This window comes from Coregonus clupeaformis, chromosome 26 (assembly GCF_020615455.1).
Source record: "Coregonus clupeaformis isolate EN_2021a chromosome 26, ASM2061545v1, whole genome shotgun sequence".
NCBI lineage: Eukaryota > Metazoa > Chordata > Actinopteri > Salmoniformes > Salmonidae > Coregonus > Coregonus clupeaformis.
Genome location: NC_059217.1, coordinates 41,799,982 through 41,825,697, shown reverse-complemented (window position 1 = coordinate 41,825,697; position 25,716 = coordinate 41,799,982). Strand labels below are relative to the sequence as shown.

At 43.0% G+C, this 25,716-nt stretch overlaps 1 protein-coding gene and 1 pseudogene across 3 annotated transcripts; both read left to right on the top strand.

Moving 5' to 3' along the window:
* The first annotated feature begins 1,115 nt into the window (after positions 1-1,115).
* mbd3b (methyl-CpG binding domain protein 3b) lies at positions 1,116-13,653 on the top strand. 3 transcript variants are annotated; one of them, XM_041849185.2, is made up of 8 exons: positions 2,003-2,337; positions 2,702-2,776; positions 6,246-6,405; positions 11,078-11,215; positions 11,344-11,434; positions 11,637-11,814; positions 11,960-12,103; positions 13,567-13,653. In XM_041849185.2, the coding sequence occupies exons 1-7, from the start codon at positions 2,228-2,230 to the stop codon at positions 12,096-12,098; spliced, it is 891 nt and encodes a 296-aa protein (XP_041705119.1). In that variant the 5' UTR covers positions 2,003-2,227; the 3' UTR covers positions 12,099-12,103; positions 13,567-13,653. The 3 variants fall into 3 exon arrangements, with proteins under 3 accessions (XP_041705121.1, XP_041705119.1, XP_041705120.1); XM_041849187.2 differs by lacking the exons at positions 2,003-2,337; positions 2,702-2,776 and adding an exon at positions 1,116-1,233; XM_041849186.2 differs by lacking the exon at positions 2,702-2,776 and having other exon boundaries at positions 2,009-2,337.
* Positions 13,654-15,559: 1,906 nt separating this feature from the next.
* LOC121539837 lies at positions 15,560-25,691 on the top strand (annotated as a pseudogene).
* The last annotated feature ends 25 nt before the right edge of the window (positions 25,692-25,716 follow it).

Below are 25,716 nucleotides of genomic sequence, written 5' to 3'. Positions count from 1 at the left end.
CGGGGGACCCCCAGGGGTATGTGCTCAGCCCCCTCCTGTACTCCCTGTTCAACCATGACTGCGTGGCCACGCACGACTCCAACTTAATGATCAAGTTCACTGACGATTCAAGAAAGTGGTAGGCCTGATTACCAACAAAGACGAGACAGCCTACAGGGCAGAGGTTAGAGCCCTGGCGGAGTGGTGCCAGGAAAAATAACCTTGGGCTCAACGTCAACAAAACGAGGGAGCTTATTGTGGTCTACAGGAGACAGAAGAGGGCACATGGCCCCATCCACATCGATAGGGCCGCAGTGGATAGGGTCAAAAGCTTCAAGTTCCTTCGACGTTCACATCATTTAGGTGAAGAAGGCAGAACAGCACCTCTACAACCTCAGGCGGCTGAAGAAATTCGGCATGGCCCCTAAGACCCTCACAAACTTCTACAGATGCAACACTGAGAGCATTCTGTCAGGCTGCATCACCGCCTGGTATGGTAACTGCTCTGCCTTCAACTGCATGGCTCTCCAGAGGGTGGTGCGGACAGCCCAACAAATCAGCGGGACCACACTGCCGGATGCACATTAGATCACACAAAACACACACACAAACTATCTCACACACACTCACAGCCAACGCTACTGTCCCATGTTGTTCCATGTTATAGAAACATTAAACTACTCACTTCCTGTTTCACACAAATACAAATACTGTATACAAATACTTTATCACCTACATAGCTTATTCTAATACTACTGTAGATTGTATTTTAGTTACACTGTTTATACACCGCATATGTATTTATATACTGGATTCTTGACATAGCTCACTCTATTATACTGCTGTACATATCATTCTTAGTTTATCTTGTAAATTCCTCCGGTGTACATATGAATATATTGTATTTTGACACTGCTACAGTGCTATTTGAGTTGTTCATTAGCTTCGTACCGCCATTCTTGATTTCTTGCCTTTTTTATTTTGTATTATTGTTTGACATTTGACAGCTGGTAACATAAGCATTTCGCTGCACCGCTATAACACCTGCTAAATTGTGTACGCGACCAATAAACGTTGATTTAATTTGATTTTTATTACCAGTCAGGTTTAATCTGGGAGCGATTCTGTCTTTGCGCGGATGTCTTTAATTTCTATAATCGAAGGGGGAGGGGAATGAAAGAGGAGAAGGTAGAAGGGATTTAACACAGACTGAAAGAGAGAAACCGAGATAGTATGCGAGATGGACAAAAACGAGTAAGTACCCAACAAAGAAGAAGAATACCGAGCTATATTGCTGCTTTTCCTGTCTTTGACATAGAATGTGTTATGTTAGCAAAGAATTGTTGCAAAATAAAAAATTAATCATCGAGGGGTTTAGGTTCTCGTGTGGGAGGCGTTTCGGTGGTCTCGAGTGTCTGCAAACCATAACTAGGCAGTGTTGTGGGATTCCAAATTTAGTTACACACTGTTCTTATTGGTGTTGCAGTTTTTACGTTTTCTGAAAGCGATGCATTTATTCAAAATAAGACGAGTAATTCGTTATTATTCGTTAGTACCGGTTATGCTCCATCAAATGCAGTGATAGGTAGGCCTATATGCGATATCTAATAGATCATTGTTTTATACCTAATATTTTCAGACAACTCCTATAATTAATGTAGGCCTAGCTAGCCCAATCAAAACTCAATTAAAGTATTGTATTGCCTAGGCCTACTTTGTCCAATGACTGAATGACAAGTGAGCATTGTCGTGATGTAAACGACTCCCAATGCATTCTTGAATTTCACCTATAGTCAGTGACATTAATTTTTGACTAAATAATCTACATGGTTGACGTTGTGAAATCATATTATGGTCATCTATAGCTATTTTGGGGATATATAATGCACAACTTTTGGAGCGAAATGGTGTGACTTGCGGTAGCCTACCGCGCGCGACAAATCAATTATTTATGTTATCGGATCAGGATGCAATAATGTGTTGCCTACTGTCCAATGTATTGCGGATGTAGCCCTCATTGGCAGGCAGTGATGTGGCTGAGTTACGGCGGAGCGATATTATTTCTGTAAAACAAAGAGATGCGTTAAATCGGGGGAGAGAGAGAGCCATGAATAGTGTGTGAGCCGAGACGTATGTCACATAGTAGGCCTAATGGACTTCTTTGTATAAAACACGAAATTTAACCCCAAATATAATAACGTTAGGATCAATCACTGAACACTTCAACGGAATTAAAGTCTGGGAGAACATGGAGAAGAAACGGTGGGAGTGCTCGGCTCTCCCCAAGGGCTGGCAAATTGAAGAAGTGACCAGAAAGTCGGGTTTGTCTGCGGGGAAAAGCGATGTCTATTATTATAGGTACTGAGCGGGCAGTATTTCAAGAGGGTTAGGGCTGAATGGGTTTACTTGAGGGAGGAGGAGGAGGAGGGGGTGGGTGACCAGGAGACAGAAAGTTGGGGAGGGGTGTAGCCGATGTTAGGCTACTCTTTATAAATTGTTGGATATGGAGCTTGTAAACCAATGTTTAGCCTATGTAGGCCTAACAGCCTGTCAATCAGCTAGGGAGCAGGCCTAATGCAACAATGTTAGGTTATCTGAATGATCGCATCCCAAATAGCCTAGCCTGAATCCAGATCCATGCTATAACCTATATATAGCCTAGTCTTATCCTTTTATATGACCGGAGCAACAATCAAGAAACTACAAGCTGTCCTTTTTTTAGCCGAGGTAAGGAAGAAGAAGAAGAGGAGGAGGAGAGGCGAGAAAGGGGGGAGGCGGGTCGGTTGTATAGTTTGTGGTAGGCTACCATATACCGAATTTTCATTCTGTGGTGTGATGCACGCACGCACGCAACTTGCAATTGTTGTCAATTTTTTTAAACATTAATTATCAGCAAGCACGGACGTTTCCATAGTTTGGTAATCATTCATAGTTTTCCATTTTTAGAAAATCATCATGCATCAAAATAAACTGCATCAATATGCCTACTTATTTGAAATAGAAATGCTGCCCCAGTATCTGTGCGTTAAGGCGTCAGCATACTTCAGATCGGCTGGCGGCTAGCCGAACCGAACGAGTTTGCTCGCATACTCCCTTAAAAGACCTTCGCTTGAAAAACTAGAAAAAGCGTCAATAGTACTGTTTGTCCATTTTGCGACGCCGTAGCCACTATACACTTCAAAATAGTCCTAATTAATCTAAGGTAACTCAAAAAATCGGTCATTAATTTTATCTTTGTCGCGCAATTTTGATGTTTGGTTCAGTATTCTTCAGTGAAAAACTGCATGAAACGAGTGGTCTCTTGTTCAATGACAACAAAGACTTTATTGAAGAATCCCTACTGTTGACCAATCACTGATGAAGGGTTGTAGACTTCAGCTCTGAACTTCGGTTTACCTCCAGAAAAATGCCCAAACAGCGGAAAAACCCGTCAGCAAAGTCCAAAACGAACAAAAACGTCACAAAATGTCGTCATAATATATGCACGACCTCTACCGAACTGTTTTGGCTGGGAAGCATGCAGATGCATTTAGAGATGCCTTTAAAGATGTTGATGATGAGTATTACATCGTGGCGTGTTTCATTAAGCCATATGTCATCTTCACGGAGTCTTGCCCTGCTACTGAACAGACAAGTTTAGCAAATGTGTGATAATGCGGAGCTGGTGTTTGGAGGATATATTGGCACGATGTTCGTCTCGGCCAGGCAAACCGTGCCAATATATCATCCGAACACCGGCTTCTGGGGCATTATCACTTTTATACAACGGGTTACCAACATATTCAAATAATAATTGACATATTTTAATTAATAACTTGTTTTTTTTTTTCTCTCGGTTCAGTTGCCAGAGTCATTAAGTCTTTATTTTCTAAATCTATGGATGCGACCCAGTCGTTCGTTCTAAATGTTCCGTTGCAATGATGGCTGGCTATGTTCTTATCCCTTGCTTGCAAGCTAGCCAACTTTGGCTAACAGTCACGTCAAACAGTGCAGCCAGAATAACAGGAAAGTAGCTTCATTTGCGTTTAAACTGTATTCTAATGATTTTTGGGGGGATACATCCATAACAATAAGCTAATGATGTGCGGTTTCGCCTGGCATAGAACATTTGCTCTCTCGCCAGGCCACTGTTCAGAAGAGATGGCCAACGCAATCACTTCAAACTGAACCTGGAATGACAGCAAACTAGCTGCATTTCGTGTTCTTCTATTTAGATTTTAGTCATTTAGCAGACGCTCATATCCAGAGCGATTTACAGGAGCAATTAGGGTTAAGTGCCTTGCTCAAGGGCGCATCGACAGACTTTTCACCTAGTCGGCTCGGGGATTAGAACCAGCGACCTTTCGCTTACTGGCACAACGCTCTTAACCACTAAGCTACCTTCACTAAGCTACCTGCCGCCCCTATTTCTATTGTCATGATGCTGATTCATGATTTCGACTGGCTGAGAAAAGCTGCCAGCCCGTCTGTCTCCTCCCGACACGTTCATTACCATCGGACAGCTGGAGATCGAATTGTAAGATTGAAACAATGTAGCAAATGTCGGAGAGATAGACTGCATGGTTATTACAAATCTACGCTGTTGAAAACCAAATGCTAGTCTAAAAGAAATGGAAGATAATATCTAGATGCTTTTTACAGTGTAGATCTAGTATATAAATTGCCTGGCTGAGCTGATGAGACAGTGGATTGCGGAGTCAGATGGAACAGAGTAAATAGGCATTTTAATGTAATAGATTTAGTTGGTGGTAACTTCTGGAATAGGCACCGGCTGGAATGATCGCATTTATTTAGGGAGATTGCAAAATATGACATTTTCATTCAAGACAAGATACATATATTGTTTCAGGTGATAATAAAACATGTTTTGTTTAGTTACGTTTTCCTCAACTTGTTTATCTAACTTTATAGCAAGTCAAAGTAGCTTGCACTGCAGAGCAGCTAGCTAGCTAAAAGCTAGGCTTGGTTGAAGATACCGTTGTAGCTAGCGACCTCCACCTAATAATTATAATAAAAAACAAAAGTCATTAGCGTTACAATAAACTTCAACTGGAGGCAACAGTCATATAATATAATTGGCTGAACAGCAAATGTGTATTATTTAACATTACTATTAAAATACTACTAACTTGTAAACAATTACCCATTCCTATAAATTGCACGCTATCCCATCACCAGATATTTTCATCTTCTGTGGTTTGGTAACTTCCTGTTCTTTGACAGACTCTGTCTGGACTGTTCTTATTATAGCTCAGTGGGCTGGATTGAAGATTATGCAAAATGTGAAAAATATGAAAGTATGCGGCAGCCTTCAACCGCAAGGGGGTGTTGAGTTTTCACTCCGTTGTGGATGTCCCCATTGAAATGCATGACATGTGGCGCAACGTAACGGCGTGCTTATGGGTAATGTGAACGAGGCATACCGCTCAGGAAGCTCTGATTCAAACTCCCATTACACAGCTCTGCAAGCGTTATGTCAAAATAAGTTTGTTACTCACCAAATATGGGGTTTCACAGAGCAACTATCTCCATTTACTCACGTTACGGCCGCTATGTACTTCCAAAAAAGGTCTGCCCCATAGAAATTGATACTCTTTGCTATAATAACCAGTTATATTGCTAATTTACCAAGGCCTTTGTCCACAGATTTAAGATTCAGATTAAATGAGGCCTGCCGTTCTGTCCACTTTGTCTAGGACCAGTGAACATTAACTCTGAAACAATATTTCCAATTGAACTTTAGGAAATGTTGCAAAATGTAATGCACTTGATCACCCCTACCACTCCTTATAGAACATATCAGTTAAGCCATCTTAAACTCTAAGGCCTATAATTTTAATGGCGAATTGGTTATACATTTGGGAATATGCTACAATACATGAAAACATATTCTACTGCTTAAATAGTTTATTACAATTAGCTACACACATTAAATTGGTCTTTAAAAATATGTATTTTATTGTTAAATAAGTGAATGAAATGCTAATGCGAAGACTCATTGTTCACACTCTGATTCCATACCATTATACATGAATAATCTGATATCTGAATAGTTCATGCATCTGTAGTCTCCTTTGTGGTGTTGGCTCTTGCATGGTCTTGTTTTACATTTTCTCATGTCTACAGTTTTTCTGCAGCATAAAATGTGTTTGTTGCAGATTTTTAGTTGCTTTCCTGATTTATCTCGCTGCTTTTCTCCTCTTGCTATCCCCTGGTCAGTTGTCCATATCCTCACACTGTGGTCTGTTGTCCTTTACCTCTTCTAGTCCAACCGGGAAGAAGTTTCGGAGCAAGCCTCAGCTGGCTCGTTACCTTGGCAACCAGATGGACCTTAGCTCCTTCGACTTCCGCACAGGGAAGATGCTCATGAGTAAACTGAACAAGAACAGGCAGAGACTGCGCTATGACAACAACAATCAGACCAAGGTGAGAGGGTTGTCTTCTGAAATAATATTTCTAGACACGTAGGACACACTCTTCTAAACGACTGCACCCTTATTTGTTGTCAAACCAGCAGTTAGAAAGAAGAATGCTGAAAAATGTGTTACAAGGCTTTTCCCCAGGCGCTAAGGATAACTGACATACACTACCAGTCAAAATTTTGGACACCTACTCATTCAAGGGTTTTTCTTTATTTTTACTATTTTTTACATTGTAGAATAATAGTGAAGACATCAAAACTATGAAATAACACATATGGAATCATGTAGTTACCAAAAAAGTGTTTATCAAAATATATTTCATATTTGCGATTCTTCAAATAGCCACCCTTTGCCTTGATGACAGCTTTGCAAACTCTTGGCATTCTTTCATCCAACTTCATGAGGTAGTCACCTGGAATGCATTTCAATTAACAGGTGTGCCTTCTTAAAAGTTGATTAGTGGAATTTCTTTCCTTCTTAATGCATTTGAGCCAATCAGTTGTGTTGTGACAAGGTATACAGAAGATAGACCTATTTGGTAAAAGACCAAGTCCATATTATGGCAAGAACAGCTCAAATAAGCAAAGAGAAACAACAGTCCATCATTACTTTAAGACATGAAGGTCAGTCAATACGGAAAATGTCAAGAACTTTGAAAGTTTCTTAAAGTGCAGTCGCAAAAACCATCAAGCGCTATGATGAAACTGGCTCTCATGAGGACCGCCACAGGAATGGAAGACCCAGAGTTACCTCTGCTGCAGAGGATAAGTTCATTAGAGTTACCAGCCTCAGAAATTGCAGCCCAAATAAATGCTTCACAGAGTTCAAGTAACAGACACATCTCAACATCAACTGTTCAGAGGTGACTGTGTGAATCAGGCATTCATGGTCAAATTGCTGTAAAGAAACCACTACTATCAAATCAAGTCTAATTTTATCTGTCACATGCGCCAAATACAACAGGTGTAGGTAGACCTTACATTGAAATGCTTACTTACAAGCCCTTAACCAACAATGCAGTTTTAAGAAAGAATACCTAAAAGATAAAAATACTATAAATAAAAGTAACAAATAATTAAAGAGCAGCAGTAAAATAACAATAGCGGGGCTATATACAGGTGGTACCTGTACCGAGTCAATGTGCGGGGACACCGGTTAGTCGAGGGAATTGAGGTAATATGTACAGTTGAAGTCGGAAGTTTACATACACTTAGGTTGGAGTCATTAAAACTCGTTTTTCAACCACTCCACACATTTCTTGTTAACAAATTGTAGTTTTGGCAAGTCGGTTAGGACATCTACTTTGTGCATGACACAAGTCATTTTTCCAACAATTGTTTACAGACAGATTATTTCACTTATAATTCACTGTATCACAATTCCAGTGGGTCAGAAGTTTACATACACTAAGTTGACTGTGACTTTAAACAACTTGGAAAATTCCAGAAAATGATGTCATGGCTTTAGAAGCTTCTGAGAGGCTAATTGACATCATTTAAGTCAATTGGAGGTGTACCTGTGGATGTATTTCAAGGCCTACCTTCAAACTCAGTGCCGCTTTGCTTGACATCATGGGAAAATGAAAAGAAATCAGCCAAGACCTCAGAAAAAAAATTCTAGACCTCCACAAGTCTGGTTCATCCTTGGGAGCAATTTCCAAACGCCTGAAGGTACCACGTTCATCTGTACAAACAATAGTACGCAAGTATAAACAGCCGTCATACCGCTCAGGAAGGAGACACGTTCTGTCTCCTAGAGATGAACGTACTTTGGTGCAAAAAGTGCAAATCAATCCCAGAACAACAGCAAAGGACCTTGTGAAGATGCTGGAGGAAACAGGTACAAAAGTATCTATATCCACAGTAAAACAAGTCCTATATCGACATAACCTGAAAGGCCGCTCAGCAAGGAAGAAGCCTAAAACTGCTCCAAAACTGCCATAAAAAAGCCAGAATACGGTTTGGAACTGCACACGGGGACAAAGATCATACTTTTTGGAGAAATGTCCTCTGGTCTGATGAAACAAAAATATAACTGTTTGGCCATAATGACCATCGTTATGTTTGGAGGAAAAAGGGGGTAGCTTGCAAGCCGAAGAACACCATCCCAACCGTGAAGCACAGGAGTGGCAGCATCATGCTGTGGGGGTGCTTTGCTGCAGGAGGGACTGGTGCACTTCACAAAGTAGATGGCATCATGAGGATGGAAAATTATATGGATATATTGAAGCAACATCTCAAGACATCAGTCAGGAAGTTAAAGCTTGGTCGCAAATGGGTCTTCCAAATGGACAATGACCCCAAGCATACTTCCAAAGTTGTGGCAAAATGGCTTAAGGACAACAATGTCAAGGTATTGGAGTGGCCATCACAAAGCCCTGACCTCAAGCCTATAGAACATTTGTGGGCAGAACTTTTAAAGCGTGTGCGAGCAAGGAGGCCTACAAACCTGACTCAGTTACACCAGCTCTGTCAGGGGGAATGTGCCAAAATTCACCCAACTTATTGTGGGAAGCTTGTGGAAGGCTACCCAAAATGTTTGACCCAAGTTAAACAATTTAAAGGCATTGCTATCAAATACAAATTGAGTGAATGTACACTTCTGACCCACTGGGAATGTGATGAAAGAAATAAAAGCTTAAATAAATCATTCTCTCTACTATTATTCTGACATTTCACATTCTTAAAATAAAGTGGTGATCCTAACTGACCTAAAACAGGGAATTTTTACTAGGATTAAATGTCAGGAATTGTGAAAAACTGAGTTTAAATGTATTTGGCTAAGGTGTATGTAAACTTCCGACTTCAACTGTACATGTAGGTAGAGTTATTAAAGTGACTATGCATAGATAATAAACAGAGAGTAGCAGCAGCGTAAAAGAGGGGAGGGCAATGTAAAAAGTCTGCGTAGCCATTTGATTAGATGTTCAGCAGTCTTATGGCTTGGGGGTGGAAGCTGTTTAGAAGCTTGGCACTCCGGTACCGCTTGCCGTGCGGTAGCAGAGAGAACAGTCTATGACTAGGGTGGCTGGAGTCTTTGACAATTTTTAGGGCCTTCCTCCTGGATGGCAGGAAGCTTGGCCCCAGTGATGTACTGGGCCGTACGCACTACCCTCTGTAGTGCCTTGCGGTCGGAGGCCGAGCAGTTGCCATATCAGGCAGTGATGCAACCAGTCAGGATGCTCTCTGGTGCAGCTGTATAAACTTTTTTAGGATCTGAGGACCCATGCCAAATCTTTTCAGTCTCCTTAGGGGGATAGGTTTTGTCGTGCCCTCTTCACGACTGTCTTGGTGTGCTTGGACCATGTTAGTTTGTTGGTGATGTGGACACCAAGGAACTTGAAGCTCTCAACCTGCTCCACTACAGCCCTGTCGATAAGAATAGGGGCGTGCTCGGTCCTCTTCTTTTTCCTGTAGTCCACAATCATCTCCTTTGTCTTGATCACGTTGAGGGAGAGGTTGTTGTCCTGGCACCACACAGCCAGGTCTCTGACCTCCTCCCTATAGGCTGTCTCATCGTTGTCGGTGATCAGGCCTACCACTGTTGTGTCATCGGCAATCTTAATGATGGTGTTGGAGTTGTGCCTGGCCATGCAGTCATGAGTGAACAGGGAGTACAGGAGGGGACTGAGCACGCACCCCTGAGGGGCCCCCGTGTTGAGGATCAGTTGGCGGATGTGTTGTTACCTACACTTACCACCTGGGGGTGGCCCGTCAGGAAGTCCAGGATCCAGTTGCAGAGAGAGGTGTTTAGTCCCAGGGTCCTTAGCTTACTAAAAGACACCAATAAGAAGAAGCGACCTGCTTGGGCCAAGAAACACGAGCAAAGGACATTAGACCGGTGGAAATTTGTCCTTTGGTCTGGAGTCCAAATTGGAGATTGTTGGTTTCAACCACCGTGTCTTTGTGAGACGCGGTGTGGGTGAACGGATGATCTCTACATGTGTATTTCCCACTGTAAAGCATGGAGGAGGAGGTGTTATGGTGTGGGGGTGCTTTGCTGGTAACACTGTCTGTGATTTATTTAGAATTCAAGGCACACTTAACCAGCATGGCTACCACAGCATTCTGCAGCGATATGCCATCCCATCTGGTTTGGGCTTAGTGGAACTATCATTTGTTTTTCAATAGGACAATGATTCAACACACCTCCAGACTGTGTAAGGGCTATTTTACCAACAAGGAGAGTGATGGAGTGCTGCATCAGATGACCTGGCCTCCACAATCCCCCGACCTCAACCCAACTTAGATGGTTTGGGATGAGTCGGACCGCAGAGTAAAGGAAAAGCAGCCAACAAATGCTCAGCATATGTGGGAACTCCTTCAAGACTGTTGGAAAAGCATTCCAGGTGAAGCTGGTTGAGAGAATGCCAAGAGTGTGCAAAGCTGTCATCAAGGCAAAGGGTGGCTATTTGAAGAATCTCAAATATAAAATAGATTTGGGTCTGTTTAACCGTTTTTTGGTTACTACATGATTCCTAATGTGTTATTTCATAATTTTGTTATTCTACAATGTAAAAAATAGTAAAAAATAAAGAAAAAACCTGGAATGAGTAGGTGTGTCCAAACTTTTGACTGGTACTATATATCTAGTACTTTCTAGTATTTGAGGAACATCTCTGTGGCTACATAGTGTTGGTTGTCACTGTCAGCTGTTTCTTTGTGCGTGTCTTCCAGGGCAAGCCAGACCTGAACACATCACTCCCCGTCAGACAGACTGCTTCCATCTTTAAGCAGCCTGTCACCAAGGTTACTAACCACCCCAGCAACAAAGTCAAGACAGATCCACAGAAAGCCGTGGATCAGCCGAGACAGGTAAACACAGCCATTAGCCTGTATGGTGTAAACTGCAGTTACATTGGGTTATATGCTTTTATTCCTGAAGGTTATTTTGACTAATGAGAGACCAAATCTAAATTCATTTGTATTTGTTTTGTCCACAGCTTTTCTGGGAGAAGAAGCTCGGTGGTCTCAATGCGTTTGACATCGCAGAGGAGCTAGTGAAGACAATGGACCTGCCTAAAGGTCTGCAAGGTAAGAGAAAGAGCCATGTTCACTGCGTGTACAACACATTAGGAACTGACCATGTGAATCTAGGTGAAAGCTATTGTGCAACACAATATTAGGAAGGTGTATATTTGTGTATATTTCCCATTTCCCACACAGTGTATATTTCCCATTTGATTTTTGAATGTCTTCTCACTTCTGTGATTGTGACCACCTGTCTGTCATATAGGAGTTGGACCTGGATGTACAGACAAGACTCTACTGTCAGCGATAGCCAGCGCCCTGCACACCAGTGCAGCCCCCATCACCGGTCAGCTGTCTGCAGCCGTGGAGAAGAACCCAGGGGTGTGGCTCAACACGACCCAGCCCCTCTGCAAGGCTTTCATAGTCACTGACGAGGACATCAGGTACATACAGGAGAGGACATGCTATGAAGAATTGAATCTGAGTAATTAAGAGCTGATAACTTTGTTTTCCCATGCTGTTTAGCTCAATTTCAGTCCATATCTTTAATAGTTGTATTTGTATGTTATCTCATCATGGTGAGTGTAGGAAGCAGGAGGAGCTGGTGTACAGTGTGAGGAAGAAGCTGGAGGAGGCTCTAATGGCGGACATGTTGGCTCATGTGCAGGAAGCAGCCAGCGAGGGCGACTCACTCGATGAAGGCAATGACGACATGGAGACTGTATAGCAGAGGTAGGCTACTGTACAGAGACTATAGCAGAGGTAGGCTACTGTACAGAGAGACTGTATTGCAGAGGTAGGCTACTGTACAGAGAGACTGTATAGCAGAGGTAGGCTACTGTACAGAGAGACTGTATAGCAGAGGTAGGCTACTGTACAGAGAGACTGTATAGCAGAGGTAGGCTACTGTACAGAGAGACTGTATAGCAGAGGTAGGCTACTGTACAGAGAGACTGTATAGCAGAGGTAGGCTACTGTACAGAGAGACTGTATTGCAGAGGTAGGCTACTGTACAGAGAGACTGTATAGCAGAGGTAGGCTACTGTACAGAGAGACTGTATAGCAGAGGTAGGCTACTGTACAGAGAGACTGTATTGCAGAGGTAGGCTACTGTACAGAGAGACTGTATTGCAGAGGTAGGCTACTGTACAGAGAGACTGTATAGCAGAGGTAGGCTACTGTACAGAGAGACTGTATAGCAGAGGTAGGCTACTGTACAGAGAGACTGTATAGCAGAGGTAGGCTACTGTTCAGAGAAACTGTAGCAGAGGTAGGCTACTGTACAGAGAGACTGTATAGCAGAGGTAGGCCACAGTGTCAGTGTTGTTGAAACATGGGAGAGACCTTGCACACTGTTGAAAAAGAAGAATAAATCCAGGACTGAGGCTTAAATGCAAAAATATTGATGTTTGACACTGATGATGGCTTGATGCCGAAACATTTGTGCTCTGTTTTTCACCTTTTAATTTATGCACAATGAACATTTGGGCATCATGATGTCCCAATAAAACATCTCTATTTTTACATTTAAGCCTCAGTTTTGGATGTATTCCTTTTTCTTATTTTTACCTTTTATTTTGACAGGGAGTCAATGCTGAGACCAAGGTCTCTTTTCCAAATGATCTCTGTTTACCACAACAATATACATGAAAATACAATCAAGATCCTATTTTTCGAGAGTGTCGGGGTCTCCATCTCTTCCAGTATTCTCATTTTGATAACTACGCTCCTGGAACAGACACTATTTGGTTTAAAGGACCTTTAAAGTGCGCAGACGGCCGGCCTCCTGTTGTTCAAAGTACATACGCCGCTTCTGTTTATTATCTATCCTGATGCCTAGTCACTTTACCCATACCTATATGTAGAGATCTACTGCAATTACCCCATACCCCTACACATCGTATTTATTCCTCATGTTATTATTTTTCCACTTTTCTCTCTGCATTGTTGGGAAGGGCCCGGAAGTAAACATTTCAATATAGGTCTACACCTGTACACAATTGTATTTTATTTGTAAAATGGTTGTTCAGGCTTGTACAGCATTTATGGGCTCCCCCCAGTTTCTCAATAGATTAAATTCAGAGCTGCAAATCATGCCACCCAAGGGATGTGATATGACACATTTTATAATTTGATTTACAATCTGTATTTGTTAAGCTATTTCAACAAACCTCTATCTTTATCCTCTGTTCCAGGGTGATGGGGTGTTATAGAGTAGTCTGGATGGGTTTTCAACTCCTTCTCACAGGACAATGAAACCCGGAACCCTGTACCAATCCAACCAAAAGAACTGCCCACTTTCTACCCATCCCCTTCCACGTGCTACCCCTCTGAAGCTGTGCCTACCTACTGCCCAGCCCGCCCACTGTTTGGGCTCTTCTGGCACCAGCACTAGGAAAGGACTTGGACTGAGCAATTCTGAATCAAATTGGTTATTAGCGAAATTAGCTTTCTTTTGAAAAAGAGAGCATCAAATAACATTTTGGCGGTGCAGAGTGAAAGAGATCGGTTACATACAGTATGATGATGAATTCAGTGTTCAATTCTTTTTTTACAATACATTTTATGGATTTGCTGAATGTGAGTTATATATTGTCATTGTCAATCCCCCCCAAAAAAACAACATGTTTTAAATGAATTTGGGTATTTTGAATTAGAAGTGAATTCTGTTTTTTCCATGGGTTTTTCTTTCTGGGTTTCTAATGCACTCCATCGGGATAGATGGACCATATTATAAAGGTACTTTGGGTAATTTTATAGGGCTATGTGAGAGTGGCTTTGGTGAGAGGGAACAAGATACGTGCCTAAATGATGATGATATGGCGGCAGGTAGCCTAGGGGTTAAGGGCGTTGGGCCAGTAACCGAAAGGTCGCTGGTTTGAATTCCTGAGCCGGGCAAGGCACTTAACCCTAATTGCTCTTGTAAGTAGAGCGTCTGCTAAATGACTAAAATGTAAATGATGCACTCTAAATTCTAAAGCGTGCGTTAGTCACAGGAGAAAGTATAAGTGAAAAATGATTGAATCATGTTCTCAAGGAAATATCCTTATTGTTGTAATGTAGTCCATACAAACCCCTTACTCAGTACTGACCAAAGAGGGGCCATGTGATTTTTGGAAAGTCTTACAGTATCTACTGTAGTTCTCTGCGTTTGTGTTATTGAATTATATCTACCTTCTCAATAGCTAGTGATGTTTCCACATAACACTGAGTTATGAGTCAAGTCATACTGTACATAGTTATAATGGGTACAACAGTTATGTAGAAGTGACATGGACCCTCTGCTATGTGGTGTGGATTTGATTACTTTTAACACTCACTGTCAAATAGGTGCTCACTGAAGTTGTTGGTTTAACTTTGGTGTTTCTAGCCAATGCATGTTTTTCCCATGGCCATGACTTCAGTCAACATGTCTTTAAAATGTTTCCAATAATGTGTCAATGCCACCACAACACATGCTGCCTCCCTGTTTTCTTGTTCACTGGGTGCCAGACAGAGTAAGCTAAGAAGATTTTGTTTGAATAAAGGTGAAGATTCTCAGTGTTGAGAAAATGAATTGAGCTTTGAACATTTACCCAAATTTCTCAAAGTTTGATGTATGTATGAAATGTCAAGCTCAATGAGATCCCTATCCCACATCAGCAGGCTGACTGCTGAACGGAATTGGATTGTGTTACTGAATTAAATGTGTCTGTATGTCAACAGTAGTACAGTTTCTTTGTCCGTTTTTGGTTTCATGTCTATATATCTTGATGACATACTTAATACTCCAATGTCTTATGTATCATTTGAATACTACAGGTGTTCCAACAGTGCTGACAGAAGGCCTCCACAACTCAGGGTTAACCTCTGCTGTGAATGAGACGATGGAAGGATTTACAAGCACTTTCTCTTCTATCTCAATCACCTCCTCCTTGAGATGAACAGTTAACCTGGCTGCTCTCAGAGGTTTTCATTTCAGCCTGACAGACAGAATAAAGTGCACAGGGACAGACCAGTGCTTGGACACATGATAGGGGAAGAGGACACAAACATTTACATTTACGTCATTTAACCCTTATCCAGAGCGACTTACAAACCTTTTTAGACTCCTGTTGCCTTTTGGAGTAACTTAGCAGTCTACCTACTCTGAACTTAGTCAGGGCCTTTGCAGGCAGAGGCTTCATATCTGAGAAAGCAAAAAACATTATGATTGGAACTATTGAGTTGACCACCAAGGTAAGCCTTTGATCCGGTATATCTGACTGTAGCTGAGTAGACTTCATTTATTGACAGTTTGTTTTCACTGAAGTGTTCTTGGTAGACATTGATATATTGTTGTCATTGTGGAACCCAACCCTGTTAATGCATTGTTTATGACTTCTGTGCGCATGTGTGAAGTTGCAAAGACATGTTTGACATTTCTCTCCATTACTGTGAGGCGGTTTGGATCAGCTAATGTATGTTGGCCTACATGTCATGACATGTCAATGTCATGATAGAAAGGTACATATCTGCTTTAAAAGCTCATGCTTAACTGGTTAGCAATGATACACATTGTATGTGGTGTACGGGATCTTGTGCCAAGATAGTGAGTAATACGAGTTGAGAGAAAGGGATGACAGACATTCATTTTTAACGGCATTTAATAGTGTTTTATGCTAATGGACGACACATGTCTTGCTTGGGTGGGACCTGGCAGTGTAACAGTGAAAGGCACATAGAGTAATAACAGACTGTAGAGTTGATAGTGTCCTGTGTGATGTAAAATGATCCTCTCCAATTTCTACTCTTCAGCTGTGTGTTGGACCACTGGCTGTTGATCTGTCCACCTAGTGTAAAGTGATACTCTAAAGGTTGTTGGCCATTAGTATAGGAAATCCCCCTCAATGCACGCTCACTTCTTCACTAGGTTTCCTCTTATTCAATAAGCTCAACGTTTGTGATAACGTGTATTTCTGTAACAGGGTGCCAGTGTGTGGGTGCCTGACCCAGAGGCATTGTGGGTATCAGCCAAGCTCCTCAAGGACTACAACCCTGGAGACGAGAATGTAGATCAGTGTGCGCACACACACACACACACAGTCAACAGCTGTATTGTTAGTCGCTCTGGATAATCATCACAGGTGGCTGGTTGCACCTTAATTGGGGAGGACAGGCTCATAGTAATGGCTGGAATGAAATGGTATCAAACACATGGAAACCACTCCATTCCAGACATTATTATGAGCATCCTCCCCTCACCAGCCTCCTGTGATAAGCATATGCTAATGCCAAATATTTAATGTGCCACACCTCATCCACTCCAGTCGTGCCCCCCTCTGGGGAATCCTGATATTCTGGAGGGGGAGAATGACCTCACTGCTCTCAGCTTCCTACACGAGCCTGCTGTTCTTCACAACCTGAGAGTCCGATTCCTGGACTACAGCAGCATCTACACCTACTGTAGTAAAGAACAGAGAGAGGGAATATGATGGAGGGACATAGTGAGAGAGGAATGCTAGGAATAGGTTGAAGGAGAAAGTGAGAGATAGGGGGTGTGGGTCTTTCTTCAGATTCTGTTTGGCCATAGGACAGATGCAGTTCCTGTGTGCTCCTGCTTTTAGGGTCATGACCTCATAATGCAATCTTTACTAAGTGTAAAGTTAGTTGAAGCAATTTCGATATACACTGAGTGTGGAAAACATTAGGAACACCTGCTCTTTCCATGACATATACTGACCAGGTGAATCCAGGTGAAAGCTATGATCCCTTATTGATGTCACATATTAAATCCACTTCAATCAGTGTAGATGAAGGGAAGGAGACAGGTTAAAGAAGGATTTTTAAGCCTTGAGACAGTTGAGTCATGGATTGTGTATGTGTGCCATTCAGAGTGTGAACGGGCAAAACAAAATATTTAAGTGCCTTTGAATGGCGTATGGTAGTAGGTGCCAGGCACACCAGTTTGTGTCAAGAACCGCAAAGCTGCTGGGTTTTTCACACTCAACAGTTTCTCCGAGTGTATCAAGAATAGTCCACCACCCAAAGGACATCCAGCCAACGCGACACAGCTGTGGGAAGCATTGGAGTCAACATGGGCCAGCATCCCTGTGGAATGCTTTCGACACCTTGTGGAGTCCATTCCCCAACGAATTGAGGCTGTTCTGAAAAAATATTTTTTCGTCAATATTAGGAAGGTGTGCTTAATGTTTTGTACACTCAGTGTATTAAAGGTCATAAATAAAAAATAATATGTTGTATTCCTACAGATCCTTTCATTCTACCAATAACACTGACATTTTCACCCACCGTTCATTCCAGGTATTGTGTTAGTGGCTCTCAACCTGTATGACCAGCTGCCCATCTATGGAGAGGAGGTGATAGATACCTGCAGAGGGCAGGACATGGCTGACGCGGAGCCTCACAGCTTCTCTGTGGCAGAAGAGGCCTACCGCACCATGACCAGGTCAGGGGTTAAAGGTCAAGAGCCAGGGGTCACCCTCCTTGGCCTCCATTTTATATGCCCTTTGTTACCTCAAAACACTGCCGTTTTGCCTGCTCTTTGGGGGTTTGGGCGAGGGTTGCTGTTGTTTGTAAAGATCTACAGGTAAAATGTCAGTGACTTATGGATGTTCTTGGGTCTGAAAACAACAGAGCCTTTGATCGAATCTCTTCACCCTGCGTGACAAATGATTCTGGAAATAGGAATGGCTATTGAGTGGGTAGTTGTCTCTATGTGCAGGGAGGATAAGAACCAGTCCATTATAATCAGTGGGGAGTCTGGAGCAGGGAAAACAGTCTCTACTAAGTTCACCATGCACTACTTTGCCGTGGTGGGCGGAGCAGCCCAGCAGACCAGTGTGGAGGAGAGAGTACTGGCCTCCAACCCCATCATGGAGGTACTGACATGTGGGTGAATGTGTGGATGAATTCCGCTTTCCTGCAGTCAAATGACCTCAAATGGCCTCATAGGTGGAATGTTATTAATATTTTTCATAATTTCATAATTAATAAACATGATTTATTTTTTTACGCAGAAAATCCGGTGTTTCGATGTCAAACAGTTTAGTTATATTTCAGTATTCTGTGATGTATATACTGTAAAGTGTAATATTGGGATGCAAACTCAAAATTGAATACATTTCAACTCTATATCTGACATGGTACAGGTGTCTTCATTTTTTAAGCCCATAACCATGTGTGTGAGGTGTATACTTTTGTTTCAAAGTAGATTTGTTTAAGACTACCAAAATACCCTCTGTATGACCCTGATTTCGCCCACTGCAGTAAAAGTTTAACCTGTAAAGCTGTTCAAGATTTTAATTTTTGAAGAGTGTGATTTTGGAAAAAGCGTATGAAAAATGAGTACTGTATTGTATCAGTATTCAGTTCTAAAGGTAATAGCTAAAACGATGTAATCTATCATAATTATGATTCTCTCCTTTACTCTTTAGTCCATTGGGAATGCTAAGACTACTTGCAACGACAACAGTAGCCGGTTTTGGAAATACATTGAGATAGGCTTCAGACGGAAGGGCGATATCATTGGGGCCAACATGAGGACGTACCTGCTGGAGAAGTCTCGAGTCGTCTTCCAAGCGTCACAGGAGAGGAAATACCACAGATGAGATGAGAGTCCTCAAACTGGGTGAGACCGCATAATAATGATATGCCATTTAGCAGACGCTTTTATCCAAAGTGACTTACAGTCAGTCATGTGTGCCTACATTTTTATGTATGGGTGGTCCCGGGGATCGAACCCACTACCATGGCGTTACAAGTGCCATGCTCTACCAATTGAGCTACAGAGGACCACATATAATTCATTAACCTATTACAACAATAACAGGGAACACATGAACATCAGTGTATTTCAGAATGGGTTCATTAAGTGAGTGTTTTGATGTGTGTCTCTGTAGGTGGTGCTGAAACGTTACACGAACCAAGGAGGAGAAGATTCCATGCAGATCCTAGGCACTGATGATGTAGTAGATCTGCTGCTATGCATTCACTATACTGGGTTTACAGTATCTATATTACATATATCTATGCTAACATGTTTACTCTGCATATAGTCCTATCCAGTAGGATCATGCTGCTATGTGTGCTCCTACAGGTGGGTCTCCTGACCAGCAGATGGAGCCCTTCAGGATCCTGGCAGTCTGCACCTGGGCAATGTCAACATCCAGGCCAGTGGGAGAGGTCGTGATTGAAGTTACATTGATGTAAGATTATTTTTTTAAAGTACTTTTTCCACATTATATCCCTGAAACTCACAAAAGTCTCTCAAATATCCCATAACCAGGGGGAGGACCATTCCCTGGCGGTGTTTTCCAAGCTGCTGGGGGTGGAGCGGACCCAGATGGCCCACTGGCTGTGCCACCGCAGGCTGGCAGTAGGGGGAGAGATGATGGTCAGCAGGCCCTAGAGGCCCGGGACGCCCTGGCCAAGCATGTGTACGGTCAGCTGTTCACCTGGACCATGACCCGGCTCAACTCAGCCCTCCATGCCCAGAGGGAGCAGGCCAAGTAATTTATTGGGGTGCTGGACATCTATGGGTGAGTAGCAAGGACAGGGAGTAACACTTGAAATTAAGTTGGTCTTATACTTGTGTAGTGACACTGTCGTAACAACATGGTATTAACATATTCCCCTCTTTGTCCATTTCTCTTTGGCAGGTTTGAGACCTTTGAAAGAAACAGTTTTGAACAGTTCTGTATAAATTATGCCAATGAGAAACTGCAGCAGCAATTCAACAGGGTGAGTCACCAAGTGAGTGCCTGCTAGCGTGCGCATAAATATGAATGTCTGTTTCCATAAACTCGTTATCCTCATTTCCCCTCAGTAACCCTTGGTCTTCCTCTCCTCACCCCAGCACGTGTTCCAGTTGGAGCAGGAGGAGTATGTCCGTGAGGAGCTGCCATGGAGCACGATATAGTTCAGTGACAACCAGCCGTGCATCGCTGTCATCGAGGGACAGCTGGGCCTGCTGGATGAGGAGTGCAGGGTCAGTCACAGCCCTGGTTTCTATCGAGACCACATTGTGTTGTGTCTGCTTTGTGTTAATGTGTCCAAACCGGCTTGAAATACGATGAATAATGTACTCAGGATATGATACTAAATCATCACTGAGTGCACTGGCAAGCCAAGAATGCTTTGTGGTGGATTTGAAAAATAGACTGTTGTCTTAAGTCCAAAAAGCATGTTCTGCCAGAAAAAGTATTGTTCTATTAAAAGTCAAACTTCAAAGTATTTATATAAAAAGCAAAAGATTTCTCAAATGTATATTGATCTACAAAAACCTTACTCCCATGGTGTCTGTTTCCTTGATCAGCTGGGCTAGGAAGCTGTATGATCAGCTGGGCTAGGAAGCTGTATGATCAGCTGGGCTAGGAAGCTGTATGATCAGCTGGGCTAGGAAGCTGTATGATCAGCTGGGCTAGGAAGCTGTATGATCAGCTGGGCTAGGAAGCTGTATGATCAGCTGGGCTAGGAAGCTGTATGATCAGCATCAGAGTAATGACCCAGTCCACACTTCTGCAAACCTCGCTTGTCTAACTCTGCCTTCACCTTCCTGCACTTCGCTGACACGTGAGGCAAAATCTGAAAAGATTCAATGTTTTTATACAATAAGTGCTGAAAGTTATTTACCTTTCTTTCATGCTAATCAGGTGCAATATGAATGTGATGGCTTTTTAGACAAGAACCAGGACACCGTTTTTGAGGAACCCATCAACATCCTGAGAGCTAGTCAGGTATACATGTCCATGCCGTCTCTTTTTACTTAAACTCATTGTATAAATGGACTGCATGAACACTCTTAGAAAAAAAGGTGCTATCTAGAACCGCAAAGGGTTCTTCGACTGTCCCCATAGGAGAACCCTTTGTAGAACCCATTTTGGTACTAGGTAGGACCCTTTTGGTTCCAGGTAGAACCCTTTGGGGTTCCATGTAGAACCCTTTCCACAGAGGTTTCTACATGGAACCCAAAAGGATTCTACCTGGAACCAAAAAGGGTTCTCCTATAAGGACAGTCGAAGAACCCTTTTGAAACCCTTTTTTCTAAGAGTGTAGGGATGATCTACAGCTTTCCCCTTGTCAAAACTCTTGGCTCATTGTTGTAACCTCCTTGTCCTACTGTACGTATTTGAGTGCATCTCTAGAAGAGGTGTCCTCTTCCCATTTTGAGGGAGGCTTTACTGAGGAACCAGCTCTCAGCTGTCCACTTTTGTCAATTTGTGGTGAAATCTCGGATCTCATCCTAGGGTGAAATGAAGGACAGAAGCCTTTTTAACCTACTGTAACCCTCTCTGTTGACCTTGTGTCTGTATTCGGTCTGTACATTGTCTATTGCAGCACCTATTCACTAAGTTAAATTCCGGGTATCCGTAAATGTACTTGACGAATAAAGTGATTCTGATTGTCTGTCTCTCTGTCAGTCTGAGTTGGTGGCTGTGCTGTGCCAGCAGGGGGCACTCTGTCCCTGTCAAGTGGGAAGTCCTCTCTGCCCAATGGCAGTCTGCGCTCTGGCCCTGGAACACAAACTGTGGGCTTCCAGGTACGGTGTCTCCCCCTGCTGATGCCAGGCAACAACACAGCCAGTATCTACACCTATTATTGAAATGCATCTTCATTTCCAGCTTTTTTTCAGTTGACAGAATCTATTTGTTTTCTTGCTGCCATATAATGTCTGTATTACTTCTTCATCCATGGCTTGTCGTCCTTGTTGTTCGGTGGACTCTGGGACAGGAGTGTGAGTTTGTGTGTTCCTCCATGTTTCTCTGTGTAGTTCCGTCAGTCTCTGCAGCTGCTGATGGACACTGAACAGCACCACCCCCCACTACGTCCGCTGCATTAAGCCCAATTACCTTGTGGAAATTCTTACACAGAGACTCTCGAAGTCAGTCTTAAATTAATCATTGTTTATTAACAGTTAACTGGAGAGGTTCCAACAAACTTGATGCACCATAGTGAACGTCTGGCAGGAGCTCTAACGGGGCAGTCCCTTTAGTTCTCTTATATACTGCAGACAAGTCATATTTGCATGATTTAGCTTATTCATAATTAATTCATCATTAACGTTTGCTTCCTTCATGTGACCGACCAATACTGGGTCATGTATGTGACAGACCAATACCTCCCGAGGCTTCTTCTCTAAGCTGAGACCATGATACTGAGATATCTTTCGTTCTCAAAACAAGGGTCTGAGCGTACTGCCAAATTGCACATACTGATAGTGAGGATACGCTCAGTCAGTCACTTGCATGAACACAGAAAACGGTTATTAGAAAAGCACAAACATAGAACACAGAAATGTATAAATAGAAAAGCACCAATATTCCATCACAACCTCAAAGAGCCTTTTGTGTGAGTCAGACCCCTGTGCTCCAGCTCCAACTGTGTGTGTGTGTGTGTGTGTGTGTGTGTGTGTGTGTGTGTGTGTGTGTGTGTGTGTGTGTGTGTGTGTGTGTGTGTGTGTGTGTGTGTGTGTGTGTGTGTGTGTGTGTGTGGTGGGGTAGGTGTGTATGTGTGCAATGTGATAAACAGTGTGTATCCAGTGTGGAGCGAGGTGTGTTAACCTCTTAAGGATCGGACCCTGTTTTTCAATTTTCGCCTAAAAAGGATATGCATATTCTTGATACCATTTGAAAGGAAACACTTTGAAGTTTGTGGAAATGTGAAATTAATGTAGGAGAATAACACATTAGATCTGGTAGAAGATAATACAAACAAAAAAACATGCGTTTTCTATTTATTTTTTTGTTCCATCATCTTTGAAATGCAAGAGAAAGGCCACAATATAATATTGCAGTTTAGGCGCAATTTAGATGTTGGCCACTAGATGGCAGCAGTGTGTGTGCAAAGTTTCAGATTGATCCAGTGAAGCATTGCAATACTGGACTATTTTGTATCAAGTCTGCCCAAATGTGCCTAATTGGTCAATTGATACATTTTCAAGTACATAACTATGGAGAACATACAAAAATGATATGGTAATACAAAATGTAAGTTTACACACTCCCAGGAATGTCATACATGATGGATCATTAGCTTATACACTAACTTTCACACATCTAGATGGCAGGGCATGGTGGGTGTGGAGCCAGAGACAGCAGGGGTTCAAACTGTAGAACCCAGTTCCTACATTTGAATATTAAAATTGATTTTATCAAACAAAACTATGCTACGTTTTATCTCTGGGACCCTTAGGATGACAAATCAGAGCAAGATTACTGAATGTAAGTACATTATTTACCTTCAGAGGTGAATGTATCAGACCAGTTGCCGTGATAAGTTTTTTGTTGTTGTGCACTCTCCTCAAACAATAGCATGGTATATTTTCACTGTAATAGCTACTGTGAATTGGACAGTGCAGTTGGATTAACAAGAATTTAAGCTTTCTGCCCATATAAGACATGTCTATGTCCTGAAATGTCATGCTAATCACATTTGCTCAACCGTCCTGTATATGGGACACCGATCCCGTAGAGGTTAAACAGTGTTTGTATAATGTGTTTATTGTCAGTAGGGTGTGTGTGTGGTGTGTGTGTGTGTAGAGTGTTAAGCAGATTTCCCCTGTCAGGTTTGACCCTAAAAGGGCAGTCCAGCAGCTGCATGCCTGTGGGGTGCTGGAGACCATACGCATCAGTGCTGCAGGCTACCCATCCATGTACACTGTACATTTAACATCAGTCACAGACAAAGCCTTCATATACACGGTTAATTTGCATATAGTAGCATAGTTATTTCATATACGTTGAATATTGTACCTGTCCTGTACCTAAGTTGATGAAAAACACACAATCCAGTATTTGTACTCACTTTGTCAAACTCTGTCTCCCTCCTCACTCGAACATCTTGGTTCCAGGGACCTATGCAGAGTTCTGTAGCCGGTACCGGGTGCTCTTGCGCAGGGGTGGGTTTCAGACCCAGGAGCAGATTCAGGCGTCGTGCCAGTGGGCCCTGCCAGAGATCATCCCAGACCGGGAACAGTACTGCTTTGGAAAGACCAAGGTGTTCTTCCGGACAGGGCAGGTAGCTCTGCTGGAGAGGATGAGGGCAGAGAGGCTGAGGGCGGCGGGGGTGATCATCCAGAGCTGGGTCAGAGGCTGGCTGGGCCGCAGGAGATACATTAAGACCCACTTGGGCAAAACTCACCATCCAGAGACACACCAGAGGAGCCCTGGCCAAACGGTGAGAGCAGAATGACTGGCTGTGTGGCACGATAACACATCAATGTTATTTGACTGTGTACTGCCATATAGTACAATGTGTCTCAGCAGTAGGGCACCTACATTTGTCCAGCTATTCAAACTACTGTAGTGCTCTGTGTGGTGTAGGCTGGCAGACACTCTGCGCTGCACCAAGGCAGCGCTGGTCATCCAGAAGACGGATGTTCCTGATGATCCGCGAGGCCACCGTCTCCATCCAGACCTTCACCAGGGGCACGCTGGCACAACGCCAATACAGACTGGTGAGGAAAGGCTGGCACAAAGGCCCCACAATCTATCTAGCAATAAATCAAATGTTTTTATGGCTTTAAATATAAAATGCATTTCATATATTTAATACAGGCCTAAACCTCCAGAGATAAGGCAGGGTAGGACCCAGGAACTTCTCCTCAGTAATATCTGATCCAGATGCTAGACTGTCCTTGTACTTTATCACAACTGTAATCCTTTAGTTTGTATCCAAAACCCCAGTAGGTTGTGTGTGTGATAATACAATGCATCTCTTCTTCTTCTCTTCTCCTTCCCCAGGTGGTGGTGGAGCGGGCAGCGGTGTTCCTGCAGTCTGCAGTGCGTGGCTGGCTGGCCCGGCGGGTGTACAGGCGGGTGATCGCAGCAATGTGCTGATGCAGTGCTGTGTGAGGCGGCGGGCAGCTAGGAGGGTGCTGGTGAAGCTGAAGGCAGAGGTTCGCTCATTGGAGAAGTTCAGAGAACTCAACAAGGGCATGGAGTTCAAACTGATGCAGCTGCAGCTCAGGGCTGACCAGGAGGTGAGATGCTGGGGTTATGGTGGGTGGTGAGAAAGGGGATGGGATGGTGCATGGGTGGAGGTGTAGATGGGTGGAGAAGCCTGGGAAGGAGATGGTGAGGGGGCTTCAGAAGACGATGGATTGTTTTTTTGGGGGATAGGTAGAGGAGACCAGGTGTTTGTAGGAAGTGGGCTGGTGGATTTTGAGGAGGTACATCCAGAGTGAAAAAAATACATGTGCAAAATGAATAATACAGAAGTGAAAATGTGTGTGTGTTTATGTGTGTGTCTTCAGATCACAGATAGCAGTGCTCTGAGAGAGACCCTCCAGGAGGAGCGTAAGGCCCACAGCACTGAGCTGGATGCCCTGCGGGGGCGCTAGTTAAACTGGAGAACCAGCTAGAGAC

Coding starts and splice junctions, on each gene's coding strand:
- mbd3b (XM_041849185.2), top strand. CDS start 2,228: ATGGAGAAGAAACGGTGGGAGTGCTCGGCTCTCCCCAAGGGCTGGCAA. Junction 6,406..11,077: donor ACAACAACAATCAGACCAAG/GTGAGAGGGTTG, acceptor CGTGTCTTCCAG/GGCAAGCCAGACCTGAACAC. Junction 11,435..11,636: donor CCTGCCTAAAGGTCTGCAAG/GTAAGAGAAAGA, acceptor TCTGTCATATAG/GAGTTGGACCTGGATGTACA.